General features: G+C 38.4%; 3 protein-coding genes across 3 annotated transcripts; 2 read left to right on the forward strand and 1 right to left on the reverse strand.

The window, feature by feature from the left end:
* Window positions 1-3,266: 3,266 nt before the first annotated feature.
* Window positions 3,267-9,589, forward strand: LOC140270744 (cytosolic 5'-nucleotidase 1A-like). Its single transcript, XM_072365942.1, has 6 exons — window positions 3,267-4,192; window positions 5,382-5,549; window positions 5,748-5,877; window positions 7,446-7,568; window positions 7,703-7,887; window positions 8,207-9,589. Exons 1-6 carry the CDS (start codon window positions 4,055-4,057, stop codon window positions 8,573-8,575), a joined length of 1,113 nt encoding a protein of 370 aa, XP_072222043.1. The 5' UTR covers window positions 3,267-4,054; the 3' UTR covers window positions 8,576-9,589.
* A 10,871-nt stretch (window positions 9,590-20,460) lies between these two features.
* On the forward strand, window positions 20,461-23,320 carry LOC140270620 (cytosolic 5'-nucleotidase 1A-like). The gene is made up of 6 exons (XM_072365818.1): window positions 20,461-20,688; window positions 21,707-21,781; window positions 21,993-22,113; window positions 22,331-22,456; window positions 22,587-22,768; window positions 22,903-23,320. Exons 1-6 carry the CDS (start codon window positions 20,617-20,619, stop codon window positions 23,215-23,217), a joined length of 891 nt encoding a protein of 296 aa, XP_072221919.1. The 5' UTR covers window positions 20,461-20,616; the 3' UTR covers window positions 23,218-23,320.
* Window positions 23,321-24,057: 737 nt separating this feature from the next.
* Window positions 24,058-24,904, reverse strand: LOC140270326 (interferon alpha-inducible protein 27-like protein 2A). The gene is made up of 4 exons (XM_072365460.1): window positions 24,832-24,904; window positions 24,663-24,692; window positions 24,389-24,550; window positions 24,058-24,294 (listed from the first exon to the last, which is right to left on the reverse strand). The coding sequence occupies exons 1-4, from the start codon at window positions 24,839-24,841 to the stop codon at window positions 24,212-24,214; spliced, it is 285 nt and encodes a 94-aa protein (XP_072221561.1). The 5' UTR covers window positions 24,842-24,904; the 3' UTR covers window positions 24,058-24,211.
* Window positions 24,905-25,602: the final 698 nt, after the last annotated feature.

Raw genomic sequence — 25,602 nt, forward strand, 5'->3', positions numbered from 1 at the left:
TACATGTGTGTGATAACAGCATACGTTTGTGTGTCTGTGTAGCTGTGAGAAAGAATATAAAGATGGGATCAAGCCTAAACCAAGCAGAATCCCAGTAAGAACAAAGAATCCGGTGGTGGTAAACATGCCTGAGTGGCTGCTTTGAAGGACTGCTTAAGGTTATAATAGTCATCTGGCTTGCCTCAAGCCTTTAGGCTGTGTGTTGGGGGTGGGGCCTGATAAAGGGTAGGGGGTAGTCCAGGCTGTTACCCTCTTTGTTCTGGCTTGCTACACTCATGCTTTCTTTTGTCTCCACCCACAGTCTACCACAGTGAGCTTTATTTCTCCAGCAGTCTTGTGCCAAAACAGAGAGGATGGCATGTTTCTTTTTCTTCCTTCTTTCTCTCTTAGTGTAACTTAGTGTAAGTTGTTTCACATCTGACATGTTTCCAGGGCAACTGCAGGTACGGCGTAGGTGTGCCAAAGCTCCTAGAGCTCAGCCTGTATAGCCCCTTTCTTCTTCTCTCTTTCTCTTTCCTGTGTTCTTTTCGCCCCAGCATTTCCCGCCACTCCAGGGTGCATGAGGAGGGGAGGGGGAGTGGTGTCACAGCCAGTATAAAGAAGGACTACCTCCTCTAAGCCTCGCGCCAAATGCCGGTGTTATTCAAATCAAGTCAGTGGGTGCGGCCCAACTGTCTTCGTGTCCTGTTAACCCCCTCCGAGCTTCAGACTCAAACACAAAGACACTCATGTGTAGGCTCGGGGCTTTGCCTCCTTAATGTATAAGTGATGCTTCACAGATACAAAAGAATGTGAAGCTTCCACTTTCCTCCAACTCTTATAGTAAGATAAATATAACTATTTTTGTTTTATCAATTCTTTACTTTTTGCCATATCAGACTTACTTGTTGGATCTAATCTTTATCTTCACACTGTAACAACCTGTCCCTAATGCCTTTAATGTCCCTAATAATGTAAATATTGCCATAGACATTGAACATAACATATATAGTTCCAAAGTCTCACTGTTTACAGATACAAAATGCAAACGTTTTCAGATCCTCTTCCTCTTTACACGAGCAACGTTTCTTTTTCACATCCTCTTTGTCTTCAACACCTCAAGACATGAATGACACTGAGGCATTCAGAGCACACAGAGGGCTCTAAGCTTATTAAGCCTCTACTACACTCTAGTGGTTGCATGGATTAAATGCAAGGACTGCCTTTTATTTTCAGTGCTACCACACTACTTTCACGTCATACCTAGGCTAAAGATTTTTAGTTGCTCTCTGAGGGGTGTAAAGACTGAAACTTCTCTGGTTGCATTTGTGCCTCATAAATTAAATTAAAAATAACAAAAAAACAGTGTCATTCCTCTGTCATGTCGGGGTTTGATACTCCAGGCTTCACTATTGGTCGATTCGTCTGCATTTTGTGTAAGATTTTAGAGTCATATGTGAAAAACTGTTGTTTACTACCACAATTCCAAAAGAGTCGGGAAGCTGATAAAATGTAAATAAAACCAGTATTTGCAAATCTCTTAAACCAATATTTTATTTGATGTAAAACACATGAAACATGTTAAATGTCTCATGGTGAGACATTTTACTATTCCAGGAAAAATAAAAAAATTGTAGGAAAAATAGTTTTCTCTTGAATTTGATGGCAGCAACATGTCTCTAAAAAGATGGGACAAAGGCTTTGAATACGCCATCATCTATAATTCTAATGTCATCAAAAGATGATGATGATGAGAATTGTATTTCAATCATAGGGAAGTCTCAAGCAAAGCAAAAGTACAAAAGAATCAATCAAACACAGACTGCATTATTTAGATGTATGGAAGGACTGCAAACTTATTTAAATGCTTTCAAAACTTTTAAAACTTTCCTAAAACTCCATTAATGTAGAACAACACAGAACGATATGTAATTAGATAACTTACTTATATTTTGACTTTTTATTCTAGCAAAGACTAACTTAACTACTTACATTCATCAGAGCTACATTTATTTTTTTAAATCCATATGATAAAATTATGCTCTCTATCCTTTCTTCCCAATCTTCAAATGTAATACAGCATATTCTGAAGTAAAGTATTGCACTCCACTACATTTATTCTAAAGCTTTAGTCACCAGTTATTTAGCAGATTTTTATAAACAGTTTCAGTTCTTAAATGTGAATCAACTAATAAATTATTTATCGTTATTAAAGATTAAGCTACCCCACAGTGCACTGAAAAGCGATTTGTACACATGACTACCTCAATAATTATTACCCATCAAAATATTTGATTTGGAAATGGGCCTTCCTATACAATATGTACTTTCACTACACACTGACCCAAAGGTCTTTTTTCATCTTATCTTGCATAACGCTTATTTCTAAAAATAGTGATAATGAACATTGATAATTCCACCTCAGTGAAATCACATTTTCTAGTTTGGAGAGTTAAATCTTAAACTGACTGTTAATGGAAGTGAAATTTTCAAAGTATTTGTTGGTATTGATACATATCAATGGTTTAGCTTGAAAAAAAAGAAAGACGAAAGAAAATGCTTACATGTATATACAGGGAGAGAGAGAGTTTGGGTGTCCAGAGAAATAGAGATATACAATCCTGCTGCTGTTAATCAATAAAACATCTTGGCGTCTGGTGTCTGAAGAGCTTGGAGGAGAGTTAATGGCTCAAATTTAGTCCTAGCCCTAGTATTGAAACCCTCGCAAATCAAACTTCAGACTTATGTGAAATACAACAGTTAATTGATCCTCATGTTTGTACTTTTGTACATTTAATTGTAACATAAATCAGTTAAACAAGTGAAAAAATACACGAGACAATTTAAACATTTACTTTTTTCTAATGGTGCAAGCGGATGTGTTTTTATGTAGACTTATTAGAATTCAACATTCTTTATTTGCTGCCTTTTTTTTTTTTTACTACTGCTGGTTAAATAAAGATGATGTTCATGATGGATGCAGTTGTGTTTCTGTCTGTCTTTGTACACATGCCTGCTCAGTATCTCCATTCCAGAAACCATCTGTGGCTGGTAAATTATCAGTTTGTTGTGATAAAAGCAGAGTTAATACTGTTAATTCAGCATTTATATTCTTCAAAGCACAATGTGCGCTTTTATCTTGGTTCACTGCATCGCCTGCCTGTTTCTTGATGCCACAGTTGGAGGTCGGTGTCCACCCAGCCAATCAGATCAACAGTACAGTATGGGTGAGTCCCTATCGCAGTGACTCTCTGACTGTTGCCAGGCAACAGGGACTGCTGCTTCATAATTCAGTCATTGCAACGACAACCTCCAAGGATGAGAAGGAAGCATTATCAGCACATGCACGGAGGGTAGCAACTGAGCCGGGATGGACTGCATTTCCCACAAGGCATAGCAAGGTTATGTAACGAGTTCATGTAAGGACGTGAGTAAAACACAGAATATAATGTTCCTTTACAATAACACCTTTAACAATACATTAAAACCCTTTTCTATGAAGCTAAAAATGATCTATGAGAAAATTCAGGTTCTGTCTCTCTGTTAAGGGAACTGAAGCATGAGTGCATCTCAAGAATCACGACACAGGACACATTGACTTCCTCTGTCCAATAGCATGCAGTGGCTAGTTGTCATATAGATTACATCACATGCTCTGTGAAGGGAGTCAGAAACAGAAAGAGTTCAAAAGTGTGAGGATGCAGAATTGCTTCAAGTCAGTGGCGTTAGTACAAGAGAGGAGCACACAGACAGACAAACACAGAGGAGCTGACCGAGGGATTTCATCTGCACGATGCTACAGATAAGAGGACAAGCTCCCAACTTGAATTTATTGTTTTTTATGCTCTGCCTCCATCCTCCTACTCCGCAGTATCCTGCTCTAAATTTATATTGCATTTAGCTAAGTGTCTCTGCAGCTGCAGTCAGGTTAATCTCATCTGTTGACTGCAGCAAGCCTGAAGTGTGAGGATTTTGTTGGGAACTCTTGTAATAAGGACAAAGAAAAGTGAGCCTTTAGGGGACACACTGGGTCTCAGTGTGATCCTGGGAGGAAGTGCTGAGCTGTAGAAGTAAGATGAGTCTGAAAGGCGCTCACACTCTGACCGTCAGTGGACAGGACTTGGTCAAGAATGGCAGCAGGGGCAGCCAACCTCCCTGGGAAGATGCTGGAACAGTTTTGACGCCCTCCACGCCCACCAGGAAACCAAAATCAGTGAGTATTTACATCTTTTCCCATTCACAGTCTACTTACAACTACAGCTACCATGTCAGACTTATCGGCAATAAAGAGGATCCTTATTAAACAGAATACAACTGGATAATGAAATCAGATACACTCATGCTCACTTTTTTAAAGCTACTTATGTCACATTGCTCAAGACTGATAATAACACATGATAACTATGGAGCACAGACACTGTGAACACTCAAGTTTATGAAAACCCACCCTTATTAAAAACAGATAAAGGATTGATCCAAGTCTGTCCGTGAGTGCTGGAAATAAACTACATGAAGATGTAGTTGAGGGAAACACGATAGGATGCTACATTGTGTCCGTTGGAAACTGAACAAGACAAAGAGGTCGTGTTTCAGATCAGGTGGATGGATAAAGTCAATCAGAGACCTGAGACTAGAACATTGACCACAACTTCAGGCATGTGTAGGATGCAGGAGTTGTCAAAGTACAATGTTATGCCAGAGTCAATTTTCTCTCAAGGTTTCAGATGAATAGGTTTTAACAAATTTCTTGTCTTCAGCATTTATATGCCATTATGTTAAGAAGTTGTTGTTTACCTTATCTTACCTTATCTGTTTGTGGAGAGGTCAGCATATTTATTGGAAGTATCTGAGGTTATTTAGTTTGACAATACGCTGTCATGTTGCTGTAACCTCATGAAACAATGTTTTATACGGATGTTAAAGAAAGATAGTCTTGGGATAAAGGAGTTAAAGTTCACTAAAAATACCCAAAAACCTTCAGTTCAATTTATCTTTTGATTGTTTATGAGCAAAACAATCAAAAGATAAATGATATGATATTCGGATTATCAATTGAAATATGATCAAATGCAGGAGCCCCTATACAAACAGAGAGTTCGGTCTCAGCCTCCAAAGAGTTAACAAATGTCAGCCTGTGGAATGTGTGTCTGCACTATCAGGCTTTTACAAGGGAAAGTATTTCATATCACGCTCTCACTTCAATTCAGTCACATCACCTCACTCAGTTTACCCACAGCTGTGTGTCTGTGGAGTGATGAAAATTTCTCAATATTTATTTGCTACCGCTTAAAGATAGAATATAGTATTGTGTCCTACTTTCAGTTAACTCTGAACCCGATGAGATGACAAACCATCAGCTCTACTCGTTTAAAATGAAACATCTTCAGCCTTTTTTCCTCCAGCCGAAACCGGAGAACGCCATTACCATCGCCGTGTCCTCTCGAGTTCTCTTCAACATGGAAAAGGAGCAGCAGATCTTTGAGCAGCAAGGCATGGAGGAGTACATCAAGTATCAGGTGGCACATGAAGCGGAGCCTTTCAGCCCTGGACCTGCCTTCTCTTTTGTTAAGGTCTGAGACTATGAGGGGGAAGAGGTGGACTCACAAGCACATACACATACGCAACATGTCAGAACTAATGCAAAACTATTCCTTGTTGTTCCTGCGCATGTGGATAATCAAATAAGCGAACTAACACTAATTTCCATCCTCTGTGCAGTGATATGATCCTTTATTTGAACACAAATCTGTGTTTGGTTGTGTTCCCAGGCTCTGGAAGCTGTCAACACTCAACTGAGGGAGCTTTATCCCGAGAGCGAGGAGCTCTTTGATGTCGTGCTCATTACTAACAACCATGCATATGTGGGCCTTAGACTCATCAATACCATCAATCATCACAGTGAGTTAATGATACAGTGATAACTTCCCTTCTTGCATTGTACCTTATCTATAACCTGGACCTTTAAAGAGTTCTAAGTCCACACCAATGAGAATACTCCAAAAAAGAACACTGCTCTGAAACTGCCTGAAATGCTTGAATTTGTAATTGAGACATTAAGTTTCTAGACTTGAGGAGCATTTGTCTATTTGCTAGTTTGGTGTGCCTCAGACAAAGAATGGCCAGCTGGCTTGTACTTCACCATTTTTGACCAACCAGTCCACTAATAAGAGGAGTCGGACAGTTTCAGTAGGGGGACCTGAAAGAGATAAGAGATAAAATGCACTTCTTGTCAGACAAAGTCTGCAGCAGCAGTCAACATTGAAGCTGTTACACAGCCTATATCAGATGCCCCAAAATAAAGTGTTTAACAAGAATGTTGGCATAATGTGAGCCCTCTATAGCTGCAATATATAGATAATATAGTTTATTTAGAACTTTTTAAAAATAATTATATAATAATGTAAAGTCAAGAGATGACTGTCCTAAGCCGTGAAACCAACCCAAATACTGTAATATATATAAATCCTGAATCGACTTGAATTATCAGCAAGTGCCTTTTAATTTCTCTTTGATGGTTTAGTCAGGAATAAAACAGAAAAGCAAACTTTTAGACAGCAGTGGTATAAGATTCTGAGGCCGGAAAACATGTTTTATTCTCTGGACTGTATAAAAAAATACTAAAATCCAAAGTGAGGTTTAAATAATAACTGCTTAGACTTGTTTTTTAAGATTTTATGAAGTTTCATAAGGCCATCTGCTGATTGCATATAAGAGGAGAAAGGCATGGCTGGACTCCACAGCTGCTCCTCCTTATTCCCACACTGTGAGTGACTTTATGACCCAAGCTCACCCACAGACACGGATGTGTGTACATAAAGTCCACTCAAGGTGTCGCAGTATCCTCTGTCGATTAAATTAGATGAAGACAGAAACAGAATATGAACAGGCTGTTGTCTCAGAATCTCCTGAACTGTGGTGCTTTACTGTTCAGCTGCTTTGTGAAGCCCATCAAGTTCACAAACTCCCACTCAGTTCAGGGGCTCACTGTCATCCCTCTGTGTGAACTGGGACTGACAGTGGTTGCAGTGGGATCTTTCTCATGGTCCACACACCACAATATGACCACAAACACTGCTGGGAGTTTGGTTCTGGCTCTTTGCACGGGTTAACATCTCAAATCCTGCATCAACTGATGTATTCAAGTGGAAAAAATATGCTCACCCTCACACACAACTGGCAGTCAGAGTGTGATAATGTGCAGTCCAACAACATGTTCCACTGACCTGTAAGATATTTATGTTCATCATGATGATTATTATTACATTTACATGAGTAAGATGGCTAAGATGGGGTAAATATTTCTTGTGCTAACTTCTAAATTGAAATTGCTTCCTCATTAACACAGACAAAGCGACAGTCAGTGATGTGACAAATCTTCCCCAAAAAGTGATGCTGATCTTTTTGTGTAATTATCAACTGTATCCACATCATCTGATCCCTCTATTTTTCATCACTTCTCTTTGTAGAGTTGTTCATTGAGCGCTTCTGTATGACTGGAGGAAACAGTCCAATTGGCTACTTAAAGGCATATCACACTAACCTTTATCTGTCTGCTAACCCGGTCAAGGTTCACGAGGCTCTGGAGGAAGGTAAGTACAAAGAAAAATGAGCCACTCATCACTGTGATGCTCTACTGTGACATGCTCATATACATTTTCAAAAATATCTTCAGAGAAATTAAAAATCCAAACACAGTATGTGTGAAATATTATGTGTGAACCAGGTATAGCAGCAGCCACCATGTTCACCCAAGAGAAGATGACGGAAGTGTCAGAGACTCAGCTGCGTGTTGCCTTTGATGGCGATGCCGTCCTCTTCTCAGATGAGTCTGAGCAGATTTACAAGGCCCATGGACTGGACAAGTTCTTTGAGCATGAGAAAGCGCATGAAAACAAGCCCCTGGACCATGTACAGTACACACAAAGTGACACGTGTCATTATCACTTCAGTGCACTTTCTTCAAGGATAGATGATACTAGACTGAAATTCAATTTTTAACTTCACTGTACACACAACATGGTAATAGGCAAGACAAATTAAGCTAAAAGTGAAACTAGATCTAGCTGTTGATTATTAAATTCTGCCACTAAGGTGCTAAGTTTGCAATACACGTAAGTTATTAGAAAAAAAGACTTGATATGATTTTCTCTGTATAAAGTGTCACATATGTGAATGTACAAACTACAAGCTGTGATTCTGTTGTAATATTTCTTTATCTCACTTACAGGGACCACTGAAGGGCTTCCTGGAGGTTTTAGGAAAGCTACAGAAGAAGTTTTATGCCAAAGGCCAGCGCATGGACTGCCCCATCAGGACCTACCTGGTGACAGCTCGCAGTGCTGCCAGTTCCGGTGCCAGAGCTCTTAAAACTCTTCGCTCGTGGGGTCTAGAGATTGACGAGGCTCTTTTTCTTGCAGGTGCACCCAAGGGCCCAATGTTAGAGAAGATCAGGCCGCACATCTTCTTCGATGACCAGATGTTCCATGTGGAGGGGGCAGCAGAAATGGGGACAGTGGCATGCCACGTGCCCTATGGGGTCGCTCAGAGAGTTGCAAGGAAAGGAGTAAAGGATAAAGAGTCTTCGGCTGTTAAGTAGCCAAGACATCTCAGTGCAGAGGAACAGGAGTATAGAGGGATTACTAATATTGGCATTCAGCAGTGTAATATTATAACTGCTGGAGAATAAAATGACAAAAAAAAACAGTGTAAACTATGATAAACATCTTATTATTACATTCATCAAAATATTATTTTATCAACACTTATTTATTTTGTCTTCTCCTGACCATAGATATAGTTTCATAAATATGTTTGTTCAAACTACTATAAGCCATATGATTATAGTTGCCAGGTGTAAAAAATTATTTTACTAATGGGGCTGTATGATCATGTGCGTTATGATCATTTCTGCACGGATCATTGTCGCTGATATCTGGAGATGATGTAAATCCCTTTTTAAAGACAAGAGCCCTATTAAATTATAGTTCTTACAATCAAGCAGCCATATACTTACAAATATTAGAGATATAAAAGTCTACCAACTATAATTAGTATTGATTTAGGCATAAGAATGATAAACATAAAACAACTATTTTTGTAAATTCCAATCTTATGCAGATTTATGGGTTAGTGCAATTCTACAAAACGAGTAAAACTGGTGCCTTTCCACACAGTTCTCTTCTTTATGTTCTGATGGTTCTTCTTTGTCACTTGTTGCATGTTGTTGTAAGTGCACATTGTACATGTCACTGACTGATTCGTGTATATGAATGTAACTTAAAATAGCAAATAAGGTGAAGCGAAAGACTTGAACACTTGAAAATGTTACTCATGTTTCCCTTTGTTAAAAGAGTCTGTAAGTTTGAACATATTCAGCATTTGCTGATATCCATGATGTGCAATTTTAATGTCTGCTGCTTGGTTCCTAATTGTTGAATGTTCACTGTTCCCCAAGTTATTGTCTCTCTGTCTAATTCTGTTGTGTGCGTGTTATTGGTGTTCCACAACTCCTTGACTGAGTGTGAAGCAAACTCTGAGTTCAAGAAGACCAGCGTTTGCGGTCAGATGTAAAATCAGTCTAAATTGGTCCAATTAATAACTGAGCGCTGTTTTTTCTGTATCCAAACGGTATAAAATAATACTGTATCTAAAAATAATGTTTTTCCAGTGGGAAAAGTTTATGTTTTCATTTTCATCTTCACAATCAAAAATCAGAGTCAAAACAAGGGGAAATGGAGATTAAACTGTGGTCTTTCTGAGAGAAAAATCAATGGATGGAAATGATTCAAGAGCAAAATGATTCTTCCTTTTGACAGCAGAGGGCGACTGACACCAAAAGTTCAAAAGCAATCTATCCCTGCTGCTGTCATACAGCTGCTGCTGAAACCGAAACAACCACTGATAAAGCTAAAAAATGAAGGCAAGAGAAACTAATGTGTATCAAAAAGAGCTGTGCATCTAAAACAGGTTTTTACAGACCACATCTTCAGTCTGGCTACTTTGTTTTCAGAAGTTCAGGAAAAATGAATTTCTCCAGCTGGAGAATAAACTGAGGGAAATCTTCTTTGTACAAGCATATAAACTGAAATTAGGCAAAAACCTTTTCAAAATGACTTGATGAAGAAAACAATCCACTTGATGGGATGAAGATTCTCTCAGATGAGTTAAAGAATTTGTTTAGTTTGTCAAGAAATTTTAAATCATAGTTTTTTTAAAACCAGAGATCAGCTTCTTCTTGTTGTTCTTCTTTTCTTTAGTCTCTTTTTCATTGCAGTAAACTTTACAGTTTACTCTCTAGTTTAAAACACACATGTACATACACATACTGTCCATGTATTGCAGAGTTTGACTAGTTTTGCCGTATAACACACTGACAGAATAGCTTTGGTTGCATGTGTGTCAGAAAAATTCTCTCAAAATTCTCTCACCTTGGGCTGGACCAGTTCTCTTTCTTTATCACTGTGATGAGGATCCAGTCTCCGGGTATTAGAGATTCCTCCACAGGGTCACCTGGAACAGACTAGACAGAAGAGATCTCTCTACTTGTTAACATTTTAACCATGCATCCTGCTAAGGTTTCTTCTCTTTCTTCATCATGTCCGGTGAATAGTTCTGTGGTAGTAAAAATGGTCATACATTATACATTATCTGAAATGGAGTCAATCCAATGCTAGGTGGAGTAATATGCATGTTTAGGACTACTAGTGGTAAACAGTAAACTCAATTCTTCCCAGTTTCTTCAGTCTTGACCTAATTATTCAATTGTGTCTCTCCAGCAAACCTGCTGATTGTGGATGATATGCACAGTGGTTTCTGAGATCTATTTTTAAGTTCTTTGCCATCAGGAAGATAATATTGTTTACAAAGTGCGTCCCATTATCACTGTAGATTTTTTTTTCAGGAATTCCAAATCTAGGAAATATTTAATTCACCAGGGTTGAGAGTGCATCTGCCTGTGCATATGGAAATACTTCAACTCATTTGGTAAAACATCAATTATCACCAGGGAGACACCTTTATTTAATTCAATGGAATCCATACAAACGTGTTGAAAAGGGTCCTCCGGCCTCGGGAACTGTCCTCGCCCCCAGTCCTGGGCCATATGTATGGATCATATTTTGCACATATTTGACATGTTAGACAAAAATTCTTTATTATCATATTATGATATTATTATTATTACTAAAACCATATGCTGTAAAAACCTTATTGCTACCATCCCTCCCGTAGAGACATGACGTGCTCCATGGCTCAATACTGCAGCATATTTAAACAAACTCTTTGACAGTATAAGTTCTACACTTCATAGTAAATGGCACCTTTATTCTTCCAGATCTGTCCTTGTAAGTGTACATTTGGTTTTGCATGTGTGGTCCAATTTAATGGACTAATATATGCATCCAGTTTCTCAGAATCTGAGGCTTCTTCACATGCAGTCACAAACACACCTAAACGCCTCCAGTGGTCGTCTGTGGGTTTAGAGAGTGACACACGAGGTGCATTACATGATCTTAAAAACTTTCTCATGCTGGGGGAGAGTGAGCAGCTAGCTGCACAACAACCCTCTTTATTCCAGTATAAGTGTTCTAACTTTAACATGGTTTGTTTTTCTCTGAAAAAAACGTTCCTCATATGTTTGTGTCAGGCCCTTGAGCGTATTTGTAATACATAGCGCAGTGTAATTCATGTGGTGACCTGAGGGTGAGCTCTCCTGAGACGTGTTCTTTTGCCTTCTTACGGAGAGGAAGCGTGATTGAGCTGGAGCCTGTAGAGACAAGATCCAAACTATACCAGTATGAAGGTGGTCTCGCGTCATGTTGAATCATTGTTTGAGCGGACTTCATTCGAACTACAGTTAACCCTTTTTCTTCTGGAACTATTCCTAGCTTCAATAAACGGAATAAATATCTTCCCAGTAAGTTACAGGGACACAGAGTTCAGTCACACGCTAAGTTAGACCAAACATTTCAAGGAAAGCAGTGAGCTCTTTAGCTTGCTTATTATGGGCTATATCTATGTACACCTTCAAATCCCCTGTTATGACTGAACAGTCAACAGCTGTGCACACAATTTAAAGAAATTCAGTAAAATCATCAATAAAATCATTCTGCGGTGATACAAAGTATTTAAGATCATTTTATCTCCATTTTAAATGACACATGCTCGAATTAAGGAAAAAACTAAATGTTTTGTCTTGTGAGTGGGTATATTGGCCCTGAATATGGCACAAAGACCCTCGATACTCTCGGTCTTGTCGTTTCATCTCTCAGTTAAACCCATAAAATCAAGACTGTGAGAGGAAAGTATCAAAAGCATTGTTAGACAGGAAAAAGTCAGAAAGCTGTTAGTATACAACTTCTTCTAGGACTTTGCCTAAGAATGGCAGGTTTGATATGGAAATGATAAAAATCTCAGGTTGTAAAACATCTTTTGCTCAGACAGTTTTTCCTGTGAAAAGGAGTAAAGATTTGAAATTTATCTGAGATCTTCTGAACTTTAACTCTTTAAGAGAGCTGTTAAATCTTAATACACAAACCTGTACAAATGTCGAGTTTTAAACCTTGTGTTTTTAACTAGATTTACTTTGTACATTACTTTTGTCTTCCCCTTCTCTAGGATTGGGCAATGTTACCATGTTCAAATCTCCCTCAAACCCAAATTTATTTTCTCATCTGTCTAAGTATTTAATATCATCTGGTTTGTTTTTTTTTAAACATGATTTTAGCACTCCCACTTAACTCCCGGTTAGCTTTAAAACAGGTATTGCCCATACTGTCCTCTTGCAGCTAATCAATTAATCTGAGTACAGGTGAATGAAACACTACTTCTGTCGTTATGTCACAAGCAACAACCAAACTCTAATGTTCACTTCAACTCCATTAGTCAGTGAAACATTACTTCTGTCGTCACCATCAGTAACATCAACACACCAGCAGCTCTTTCCCTCTTTATACATACATAGCAAATATAACACTGCAGCAAAGAAACAAAGAAACAAACAAAGATGGATTTAATTCTTGCGATCTCCCATCGCAAACTCTCTTAAGAAAGATTCCGTTTCTAATGCACGGCGCAGAGTTATTTATTCCTGTAGTCTTCTCACACAGACTATGGACTGACTCACCTTTACTGACTGCTTTTATTATGTTATCATTGGTTAATCCAACACCACTACTCAGTTCCCAGTTAAAGGCTTGGCTACACCCTGATAGTCTTCTCTCATACAGACTATAGACTCACTCACCCTTACTGACTGCTTTTATTATGGGTTAATCCAACACAACCACCACTCAGTTCCTAGTTAAAGGCTTCTACCTGATACAAAGCTGCACTTGAAATATTAACTTTTTTTTAGGAAAATAGCAATGCCCCTACTTAGTTAAAGGCCTCTTGGTTCTAACAATTGTTAGTTAAATAATCACAAATTTTCCCCTAATATTGGGTTTGTTTCCTTAATAATCACACTATTTCTCGCCAACAATGGTAACACAAAGGGTTCCTTACCATAAATCCACAGTTAAGTCCAACAACGAAGTTGTCACCTTTCCCCCAGCCAGTGACAGCCAGCCTCTATCAGAAACTCTGCTGAGAGGACTTCAGTTAGGAGTCCTGGACTCCCCCGTGCACGGTTCCAGCTCCGATCCTGGGAGGTGGAAAGGATTTTTAGGATCCGGCTCAAAGGACCATTATGTCAGAAAAATTCTCTCAAAATTAGGCTCAGAGTCGCTGGATACGATTAACACAAAACATTTATTTCTTGCAAGAAAGAGAAAGGCAGCACAACCTGTCAGGAAGCTGGCTCAGAGTTGTCTGACTAACAAAATGGTACTATTACTATTTATATTGTTTATGTTTGCTGGCCACACAATGTTATGGGAAAAGGCATTACGAGCCATTTAAGGTTATGGGAAGACGAGTTCAGACAGTCAAAACCATTTTGCTTGCTACATAGTATTATGAGAACCAAAAGACAGGAGGAGGCCTCCCCCATCACAGAAACTCTTATTCTTGCAGCTTTTCTCATAGTATAACTATATAATTTTTTTAACAATGTGTCAGATCCAATACAATAAAGAATATAACATGAGAAGTAACAGGTAAAAAGAAGAGGGTGATTTGATATGCAGTTGATGGAATCTGAAATAGAGCTGCTTGAAAAATTAACAGCTACTCGTTGCTGAATAATTGTTAACTGACAGCCTCAATTAAATTGTACAAACAATTTTTAAGGCATTTTCATGGCAATGTGTCAACCATCTTACTGTTTACAAAAACTTATCATAAACAACTGAGGTCAGCGTTTTCTTTACATGTGCAAATAACTGAATTCAACTCACTGATGAGTAAGAAGATGGGCACACATTACCTATGCTGGAGGGAAAAACATCAAGTTCCACTGAGCCTACAATCTCTTTTGAGTCATACAAGGACAAGACATTGAAACAGTTTATCTTATATAAGACTGGGACACACCTGAGAAGCTTTATGGAAATGTGAGCAGTAGTTATAAATCAAATCTATATCTGAGGTGTCCTTAAACCGATATCTAAAGATGCCTTCTTTTATATGCTGTATTGTGTCTTTTACTAAGTAACTCAATCAACTCCTTGTTAAACAAAACTTGACCTCAAGAGTTTGCAAATGTTCCTTTGATTGTGTTTGCCAAGAGTGTGTTTGCTTGCACACAGCAACAATTTGTTTGGGCAAAATTTGTATTACTCTTGAAGCAAAGATGTACGTGGGAAAATTCATAAAAGTCATAGTAATCTATTCAGGTCAGTAGATTATATGCTTATTTTCCACATGTTTTCACCATATCACAAAGTAGAAAAATAAAAATGTGACATATGTTCCTAATGATACTTAGCAGATGAGGAAGTGGTATGTCTGAGGAGTTAAGGGATGACAGAAACATGAGGAAAACTATCACTGGCTTTTTCTAACCAGCATGAATATACACAACAAATCTAAACACTGTAACTCAAACACTGTAGTTCAAGAAGTAAGCACAATTTAAATTTGATGACTTTTTAATGTGGAAGGTGCAGCTTATATGTAATATCTGACATCTTTCATTTTCCATCTCACCACAACTTTGTGTTGTCCATGTTTTAGAGTTTCTGTGAAGACTGCAGGTTTCATTTCAGTTAAAGAGAAACAGGTCCTCAAACCACAAGCATGAGGATGCAACTCCTCACCTGGTGACACTCAGGGAGTGCCAACAGCTGTTTTTAGGTGCTATTCTCTTGAAAGATATTGTGTGAACACAACGCTTTGTAAGGAACCTATGTATGTATAAATGGCTCACAGTACCTATGTCTTGTGACTGTGCTGTGGTTATAGCAACGCAATAAAAGCCCTGTAGTGTACTTTTCTCTTTTGTGATTGTGTCCTATAGTTCTAAATCATTTGGTGAAGTTTATGAAGTTTTAAATAATATATGCATCTAGTCTGTTGCTGCGGCTGCTGTTGTAACAGGGATAGTTTTGATATGCTGAATTAGGGCTTTAAGAGAATCAAGAGAGAATGAAAGTATAAAGATTGATGGACAAAAAAGCAGAGAGTTCAACACCTGATACAGCTGCCCAGACAGCGACAGGATGGCAGGAAGACTTTTACATAAAGATCACTTTTATTTTTGTGATTTAAATGGATCTGCATGCAGGGTAGCCTGCCTCAGCCCTCTATTTCAATTCAGTTGTGCATGACTGACTTATGTTGACCACCACTGTGGTTTTTGACTTTCATACAACAGAGCAGAAAGTGGTAAGTGTTTTCACAGCAAATATTACAACTTTAGGCTTTAAGCACTATGTTGCATAACAATTATATTTGAGGTATTGAAGATATGAAAAAAAATCTGTCAGTTAGTCTATCTCAAGTCTTTCAGCTGATCCAAAATGTACAATCTGTAACACTTTATTATTTTGACAACTTGAAGCTTTTGTCTGTCAACTTGAAGACAAAGAGAGAAGTAGGCCTTACTAAAGAGCACCATTGATGACATGCTTGGGCAAAATATTGCATGATTTATGGTGGAAGCATTCTTGAAATAAACTGTTTCTGTTTGACCTAAAATCAATTTCTACTCCTCTCTGTTCTGTCTTCAGGGACCATTGAAAGGATTCTTGAGGGTTTTACAGAGGCTCCAGAAGTTACATGATAAAAAAAAAAAAATGATAAAGAAATCTTGCCCATTTGCACCTACCTGGTGACATCTCGCAGTATAGGCTGTGCTGGGTACTGAGCACTGAAAACTCTGCGTACATGGGACCTGGAGACTGATGAGGCAAACAAACAAACATCATCCTTTTTTGCATGACAGTAAAATGTGGCAGTGGAATGATGTTCTTCCCACCGATATCACCGTAAGGGCTCAATACTTTCCAGCCAATATGTGTGGATCAGCAAAAGTGGTGAAAACATTATGTGGATAAAAGTTTTTTTTTGTTAGTTTTGGTGGGTTTATGTGGTTGGGCCTGCACCCAGTGAAAGTCAATCATGATGTCTTGCAGCTAAGAATAAACAAAGATGTCTCTCACCCAAATCTGCATTCAGAACATTGCTTCCTTTTGTTAGGCAAGAGATGTCTTTCAAGTTCTTTAATGCTTAATCATCATAGCTCATATATCAGCTGACTGAAGATGCAGTCACAGTCATGCAGCAAAAAAACATGGGATTACAAGTTGACCAGCCCACATAACATCCCTTCCATTTCCTCCCAGGTTAAGCTGCTCTATTGTCAAACTCAGATAGTGTACACCTGAGAAACAGGCAGAACAAGTTTAACAGAACAAGTTTACTTATCGTTATTAACTTTTTTTTTGGAAAATAGCAATGCCCCTACTTAGTTAAAGGCCTCTTGGTTCTAACAATTGTTAGTTAAATAATCACAAATTTTCCCCTAATATTGGGTTTGTTTCCTTAATAATCACACTATTTCTCGCCAACAATGGTAACACAAAGGGTTCCTTACCATAAATCCACAGTTAAGTCCAACAACGAAGTTGTCACCTTTCCCCCAGCCAGTGACAGCCAGCCTCTATCAGAAACTCTGCTGAGAGGACTTCAGTTAGGAGTCCTGGACTCCCCCGTGCACGGTTCCAGCTCCGATCCTGGGAGGTGGAAAGGATTTTTAGGATCCGGCTCAAAGGACCATTATGTCAGAAAAATTCTCTCAAAATTAGGCTCAGAGTCGCTGGATACGATTAACACAAAACATTTATTTCTTGCAAGAAAGAGAAAGGCAGCACAACCTGTCAGGAAGCTGGCTCAGAGTTGTCTGACTAACAAAATGGTACTATTACTATTTATATTGTTTATGTTTGCTGGCCACACAATGTTTGCTTGCTACATAGTATTATGAGAACCAAAAGACAGGAGGAGGCCTCCCCCATCACAGAAACTCTTATTCTTGCAGCTTTTCTCATAGTATAACTATATAATTTTTCTAACAATGTGTCAGATCCAATACAATAAAGAATATAACATGAGAAGTAACAGGTAAAAAGAAGAGGGTGATTTGATATGCAGTTGATGGAATCTGAAATAGAGCTGCTTGAAAAATTAACAGCTACTCGTTGCTGAATAATTGTTAACTGACAGCCTCAATTAAATTGTACAAACAATTTTTAAGGCATTTTCATGGCAATGTGTCAACCATCTTACTGTTTACAAAAACTTATCATAAACAACTGAGGTCAGCGTTTTCTTTACATGTGCAAATAACTGAATTCAACTCACTGATGAGTAAGAAGATGGGCACACATTACCTATGCTGGAGGGAAAAACATCAAGTTCCACTGAGCCTACAATCTCTTTTGAGTCATACAAGGATAAGACATTGAAACAGTTTATTTTATATAAGACTGGGACACACCTGAGAAGCTTTATGGAAATGTGAGCAGTAGTTATAAATCAAATCTATATCTGAGGTGTCCTTAAACCGATATCTAAAGATGCCTTCTTTTATATGCTGTATTGTGTCTTTTACTAAGTAACTCAATCAACTCCTTGTTAAACAAAACTTGACCTCAAGAGTTTGCAAATGTTCCTTTGATTGTGTTTGCCGAGAGTGTGTTTGCTTGCACACAGCAACAATTTGTTTGGGCAAAATTTGTATTACTCTTGAAGCAAAGATGTACGTGGGAAAATTCATAAAAGTCATAGTAATCTATTCAGGTCAGTAGATTATATGCTTATTTTCCACATGTTTTCACCATATCACAAAGTAGAAAAATAAAAATGTGACATATGTTCCTAATGATACTTAGCAGATGAGGAAGTGGTATGTCTGAGGAGTTAAGGGATGACAGAAACATGAGGAAAACTATCACTGGCTTTTTCTAACCAGCATGAATATACACAACAAATCTAAACACTGTAACTCAAACACTGTAGTTCAAGAAGTAAGCACAATTTAAATTTGATGACTTTTTAATGTGGAAGGTGCAGCTTATATGTAATATCTGACATCTTTCATTTTCCATCTCACCACAACTTTGTGTTGTCCATGTTTTAGAGTTTCTGTGAAGACTGCAGGTTTCATTTCAGTTAAAGAGAAACAGGTCCTCAAACCACAAGCATGAGGATGCAACTCCTCACCTGGTGACACTCAGGGAGTGCCAACAGCTGTTTTTAGGTGCTATTCTCTTGAAAGATATTGTGTGAACACAACGCTTTGTAAGGAACCTATGTATGTATAAATGACTCACAGTACCTATGTCTTGTGACTGTGCTGTGGTTATAGCAACGCAATAAAAGCCCTGTAGTGTACTTTTCTCTTTTGTGATTGTGTCCTATAGTTCTAAATCATTTGGTGAAGTTTATGAAGTTTTAAATAATATATGCATCTAGTCTGTTGCTGCGGCTGCTGTTGTAACAGGGATAGTTTTAATATGCTGAATTAGGGCTTTAAGAGAATCAAGAGAGAATGAAAGTATAAAGATTGATGGACAAAAAAGCAGAGAGTTCAACACCTGATACAGCTGCCCAGACAGCGACAGGATGGCAGGAAGACTTTTACATAAAGATCACTTTTATTTTTGTGATTTAAATGGATCTGCATGCAGGGTAGCCTGCCTCAGCCCTCTATTTCAATTCAGTTGTGCATGACTGACTTATGTTGACCACCACTGTGGTTTTTGACTTTCATACAACAGAGCAGAAAGTGGTAAGTGTTTTCACAGCAAATATTACAACTTTAGGCTTTAAGCACTATGTTGCATAACAATTATATTTGAGGTATTGAAGATATGAAAAAAAATCTGTCAGTTAGTCTATCTCAAGTCTTTCAGCTGATCCAAAATGTACAATCTGTAACACTTTATTATTTTGACAACTTGAAGCTTTTGTCTGTCAACTTGAAGACAAAGAGAGAAGTAGGCCTTACTAAAGAGCACCATTGATGACATGCTTGGGCAAAATATTGCATGATTTATGGTGGAAGCATTCTTGAAATAAACTGTTTCTGTTTGACCTAAAATCAATTTCTACTCCTCTCTGTTCTGTCTTCAGGGACCATTGAAAGGATTCTTGAGGGTTTTACAGAGGCTCCAGAAGTTACATGATAAAAAAAAAAAATGATAAAGAAATCTTGCCCATTTGCACCTACCTGGTGACATCTCGCAGTATAGGCTGTGCTGGGTACTGAGCACTGAAAACTCTGCGTACATGGGACCTGGAGACTGATGAGGCAAACAAACAAACATCATCCTTTTTTGCATGACAGTAAAATGTGGCAGTGGAATGATGTTCTTCCCACCGATATCACCGTAAGGGCTCAATACTTTCCAGCCAGTATGTGTGGATCAGCAAAAGTGGTGAAAACATTATGTGGATAAAAGTTTTTTTTTGTTAGTTTTGGGGGGTTTATGTGGTTGGGCCTGCACCCAGTGAAAGTGAATCATGATGTCTTGCAGCTAAGAATAAACAAAGATGTCTCTCACCCAAATCTGCATTCAGAACATTGCTTCCTTTTGTTAGGCAAGAGATGTCTTTCAAGTTCTTTAATGCTTAATCATCATAGCTCATATATCAGCTGACTGAAGATGCAGTCACAGTCATGCAGCAAAAAAACATGGGATTACAAGTTGACCAGCCCACATAACAGCCCTTCCATTTCCTCCCAGATTAAGCTGCTCTATTGTCAAACTCAGATAGTGTACACCTGAGAAACAGGCAGAACAAGTTTAACAGAACAAATTTACTTATCGTTATCTGAGCTAGTTAAAAGTTATGAAATGATGAGCTGATACTAGTCTGAGAACATTTCCTCATCCGCCCTGTTTCCACTGCAATAACTAGGATCTAAACAGGTGAAAAATGTAAGTGCCAAAAAAAACCCCACCCACAATCTGTAAACTATGTAACCAACACTTCCTTGTTTGACTGCTTTGCAGACACACCCAGCACAGCAGTGCCACCACTTCAAACAAGGCTGTCAGGGAGGAGTAAAATACCTTGATGCCCTTATTACTTCTGATCTACCCTTTGACGTCAGAGAAAATGCAAATCGCCCAGGGCATAAATAGTCTTTCAGCACATTAAAAAAATACACAGTCGATTTAAGCTTTGGCTGCTATTGATTGAAAATTCACTTTGTGAACTTAGAGGTAAACAGTGAGTTGACTTGTAGAAATGGCGAGCTCTGGAAAGGTCGAGCCAGGAAACAGAGGAGAATATTCTGCAACACCAAAGAAACAAAAGAAAGTGAGTTTTAGCATGATCAGTTATTATAATCATTGACATATTCTGTTTTAGAAACATATTGTGTTAGATGTATAACTTCAAAACTATGTTGACTTATAAAAGCTCCTTTCACGGTTCTTGGTGCGAGAAGGGAGGACCCAGATGCGGACTTAAAAAAACTAAGATTTATTTACAAATAAAAAAGGCACAAGGTAAGAACCAAGGACACGGCTGAGCCAGATATCATAACTTAACTGTGAAAAATGAACTAAACAAGACTAGACAAAACGAGACCATGGATAAATAAACAAGACTATGAACTAATTAAACAAACAAGACAAGACTATGGGGCAAAAACCTGACCTGACCTGACCTGACAAGACTGAACAAACATTGCATGAACATGAAGGTAAGGAGCGACTTTCGCAATGACTGTGAGTCAACCTGGAAACTGAATACTGTGGGGAGCAGATTGGTGATGAGATGCAGCTGTGGAACAGAAACAGGTGACTTGAGTGAAACTAAGAGACAGGGGAAAAGCATGACAAGACAATAAACCAAGAACCTGAACACATAACAAAACAAAACGCAAAACGTGACGGCTCCATTATACTCAGAAATATAGATATTAAAAATGTATTACATTAAAAAGTTATTTTATTGAAAAATATTATATTTAGATAAATAAACAATATCAAATTGTCTAAAAACAGTAACAGTGAGAGGCAATTACGCATAAAATGGAAAATAAAGACAAACAACAGGAATCAATATGCAAGGGAAGAAATTTATTTAAATTCTTTTTGATGTTTCATCATCAAAGCTCATACATCAGCTGACTGGATACCCAGCCATAGTCATGCAACACAGAAGACCACATGTAGGATTACAGGTTGGTGCAGAGCGAAGCCTATAGAATACACAGAAAAACACTTCTAACATTTGAAGATTAAATGTGTATCATCAAGTATACATACACAAGTAAGCACGTTTAAATTGTGGGAATGTTTTGAAAAACCTTTATTTTCTCATCCTGCAGTGGGAACCAGAGAATCCCATCACCATTGCAATATCTGCCAACATCTTCCAAGACCCTGTGATCAGCTTTGTCAAGGTGAGAAAACACAAGGACAAAAGAAGCTGAGCTAAAACATATGCACAAATTCTGACACATTTTAACACCCACTAGCATGTAAAGTGTTCAATACTTTTAAAAGGAGAGAAAATGAACATGAACACTGAAACACACATACATTTCCTCCTCAGTGCAATCATTAATATACATATATATTTTTTTAATTCTATGATTTTTGTTGCGATCTCAGGCTCTGAAGATGGTGAATGATGCACTGAGACAGAATTATCCTGAGAGTAAAGAGCTCTTTAGAGTCCTACTCACCAGTGACAACTTACCAGACTCGCTCATGACAACCATCAGCGAAAATGGTGAGACACTGACAAACAAAAGATATTCGCTGCACATTTACAAGGATTCAAACGCATGTATGTGACGAGCAGAAAACTAGTTTCCCCAGTATGTTTTACCTTGTTTGAGCTTACTCTTTGTTGATCTTTGTCTACCAGTAAGGCATGAATTTAATGTAACTTTAAATGTAACTCTTTCATGTGAAATCTTCATCTGATTCCCTTTTACTGTCTGCAGAGCTGGATGACCTGATAATTCCACTGCCTGTGGGTGGGAGGGATTTTATTGGTGAACTACGGGAAAACAACACCCTGCTGTACCTGTCAGCTGAAAAGTCAAAGGCTGGAGAAGCCTTGAACAATGGTAAAGATTATCAAATATCAATTAGACAAACTGTTATTATACACACTAGAAGCTCTAATGTAAACTTATTCACAACTACTATACAGCACTTTAAGAGAAAAGTCTGTTTGGTTTCATGTGTCTTTGTCAGGTATAGCAGCAGCTGCTGTGTTCATTCCAGAGACGATGGAGGGAGTGTCAGAGACTCAGCTGCGTGTTGCTTTTGATGGTGATGCCGTGCTCTTTTCTAACGAGTCAGAGCTTTTTTTTAAGGACGGATTAGAAGCGTTCTTTAAACATGAAAAAGACAACGTTGACAATCCAATGAATGAGGTACAAATAAGAACAAATACAATTATCACTCAATCTGTCAGCTATCTAGATAATAAAGGCTATTAAAATGGAATTTTTCTTAATATTCTGTTTGAAACTAAATTAATTTCTACTCCTCTCTGTTCTGTCTTCAGGGACCATTGAAAGGATTCTTGGAGGTTTTACAGAGGCTCCAGAGGAAGTTACGTGATAAAAAAATAGAAGGAATCTTCCCCATTCGCACCTACCTGGTGACATCTCGCGGTACAGGCTGTGCTGGGTACCGAGCCCTGAACACTCTGTGTACATGGGACCTGGAGACTGATGAGGCTGTGTTTTTATGTGGGACTGAGAAAGGTCCCACCCTGGAGAAAATCAGACCTCACATTTTCTTTGATGACCGGATGAATCATATCAATGCAGCATTAGCGGTTGGCACATTTGCATGCCTGGTGCCTGATCATGCCTGATGTTAATTATGGGAGTCAACATCTGAATATAAGTGACAAATACATGTAAACCAGAAAAGAAATGTTCCCATCAAACAAGATATATGTAATAAAAGCATATACACGTCTGTTGTTTAATTTTTGTCATTGCTGAATAATAAAAAAAACATTTTTTTTTCGCAAAAGAGAACAGTTGCTGAGCCTGTTATTTCACAGACCACCACAGCAGCAAGTCTCTCATTATTACTATGTGCCTACCAGAAACACATATGAGTGGACGACACGAGTCTGTACATGCTGCATCGGGCATATGCTTATCTGGATGTGCCTGGTTCATATGTGAGAATCATGTTCTTTGACCCCCTCCGTAAAAATAAAAGCAAAACAGAATTATAGATATAGACTGTGAATTTACACATCTTGTGTAAAATGATATGAAAAACTCATCAATATGACTAACCGTGAAATTATCATTTTGTTGTTTAAAGAAAATTCAGTTTTATTTCATATGAAAACAAATGCAACATTTGCAAAGGCAAGAAATTAGTCTACAGTCACAAACATGCTGGATAGTGCTAAAAGTCATGGGAGGGATCAATTCACGATCAAATGATCAATCTATGACTCAGCTGTGGGTCAGTTCTGTTACATCTGCACTTTGTTGTTGTTTTTAAGAGTTAAATGACTCAGAACAGAGTTAGATTTGATAAACAACTGGCGACCAACCCAGAAGGTTCTGTGAGACACAGTAAGAGTCAGTGCATAATAGATCTATTAATTATGATAAATGTAAAAACAGCTATTCTACAGCTGAGTTAACTCTTGCTTTTGTTAGTTTTACAGAGAAAAGCAACCAGTAAACACTTGTCAAAAGCCTTTATTTGCTATACTTCATTTGACAACATTGCTTGGTTAATGATTTCAGTGAAGTTTGCTTCACTGATGGCACTTCCTTCAAATTCTCCTAAAGGGGAAACAATCATCCTTTATGTATTATTCCTTCACGATCTTGGTCTCAGATGAGAGCAGCCAGGAGTCCTGCCGTTCCTCCAGCACTGGCCACGGCCGCAGTGACAGTCCCTGAGAGACCGGCCATACCTGCAGGGAAATAACACACATGGGTTATCATTGAGTCAAATTGAGACAAAGAGAAAACTTAACATTGTATTTTTTGTGCTTACTCAATAAGTACCTGCTGACTGCAGAACAGCCACCAAACTTCCAGCTGCCACCCCTCCACCATTAGCAATAGCTGCAGATGACATCATGCCTGCAGCATAGGAGCCAGCTGCTATCCCAGCTGAGGTGAAACCCACTGCCCCCAGCACTATAGGAGCAGAGATCACTGCTCCTCCTGATATGATCACAGATTAAACTTGTTAACTGCATGAAATAATTCTGAAATTTTACAATAGATCGTGCATGTTAATATCTTCATATTTATAGGGAATGTTGTGGGGTCTTACCTGCCCCTGCAGCAACAGCAATAAAAGTCACTGAAACCAAACACAGAATAAAAAATCAACATCTCACAGCAGGTCAGCAGACATCATCAAAAACATTTTCTGTGATAGCAAAACACAGAAGATAAAAGTTAGATTTAAGTGATGCTGTCAAAAGCACATCTTTACTCACAGAGTCCCATGGCTTCTCTTCCCCTGGAATGTGGCCCCAAAGATCAGATTGCGTTTTATATAGGACCAGGGTGGGGTTAAGCTGTTTCATTTCCTCAGAAACGAAACTTAGTCAAAGAAATTCTGACTCTCCCCTCCACTGCCCTCCACTGTCAGATGATGGTAGTTACACGACAACTGCTCAATACGTCTCAGCTCGAGAAAACAGCTTCAAGTACAGAAACGATGCAAAATCACAAACTCGAACACAAGTCTAAACGAGGTACAAAACGAGGAAAGTGGTTTCAAATGACAAAAAAGTGCTGCAAAAAAAACGTGCTGCAAAGAGAGAAACAATCTGCAAACGTAAAACCAACGTGCTCTAAACCTGCAGGGGGCGCTCTGAGCGTAACAGACACACGGGATGGAGAGAGACAGAACAGCTGACTGAACCACAACAGTGCATGAAAATACAGCGGGAACGGTAATGTGACTTTTTCTATATTATGTTTATATCACTGTACAACGCTGCACATTTACATGTAGATTAGCCTGATTAGTAAGACAAGATGATTAGAGATTGATATAAAACACCTGTTTTAATAGTACATCAAAAGGCCTTCTTATCACAGTCTCCCATACCTTTTGCAGATGTACTGTCCATTCTGTGGATCTGTGATTACAGCTTCCCCTGCCTTTTGCTGTGCAGGTGGCAAAAACACAACTTTTTAAAAGCATTTCAAAGAAGAGACGCCTGCCACTCATGCACAAGTTGATGTTGCACAACCTAGAA

This window comes from Leuresthes tenuis, unplaced genomic scaffold (genome assembly GCF_036924035.1).
Source record: "Leuresthes tenuis unplaced genomic scaffold, fLeuTen1.0.hap1 SCAF_15, whole genome shotgun sequence".
In the NCBI taxonomy this organism is placed as follows: domain Eukaryota; kingdom Metazoa; phylum Chordata; class Actinopteri; order Atheriniformes; family Atherinopsidae; genus Leuresthes; species Leuresthes tenuis.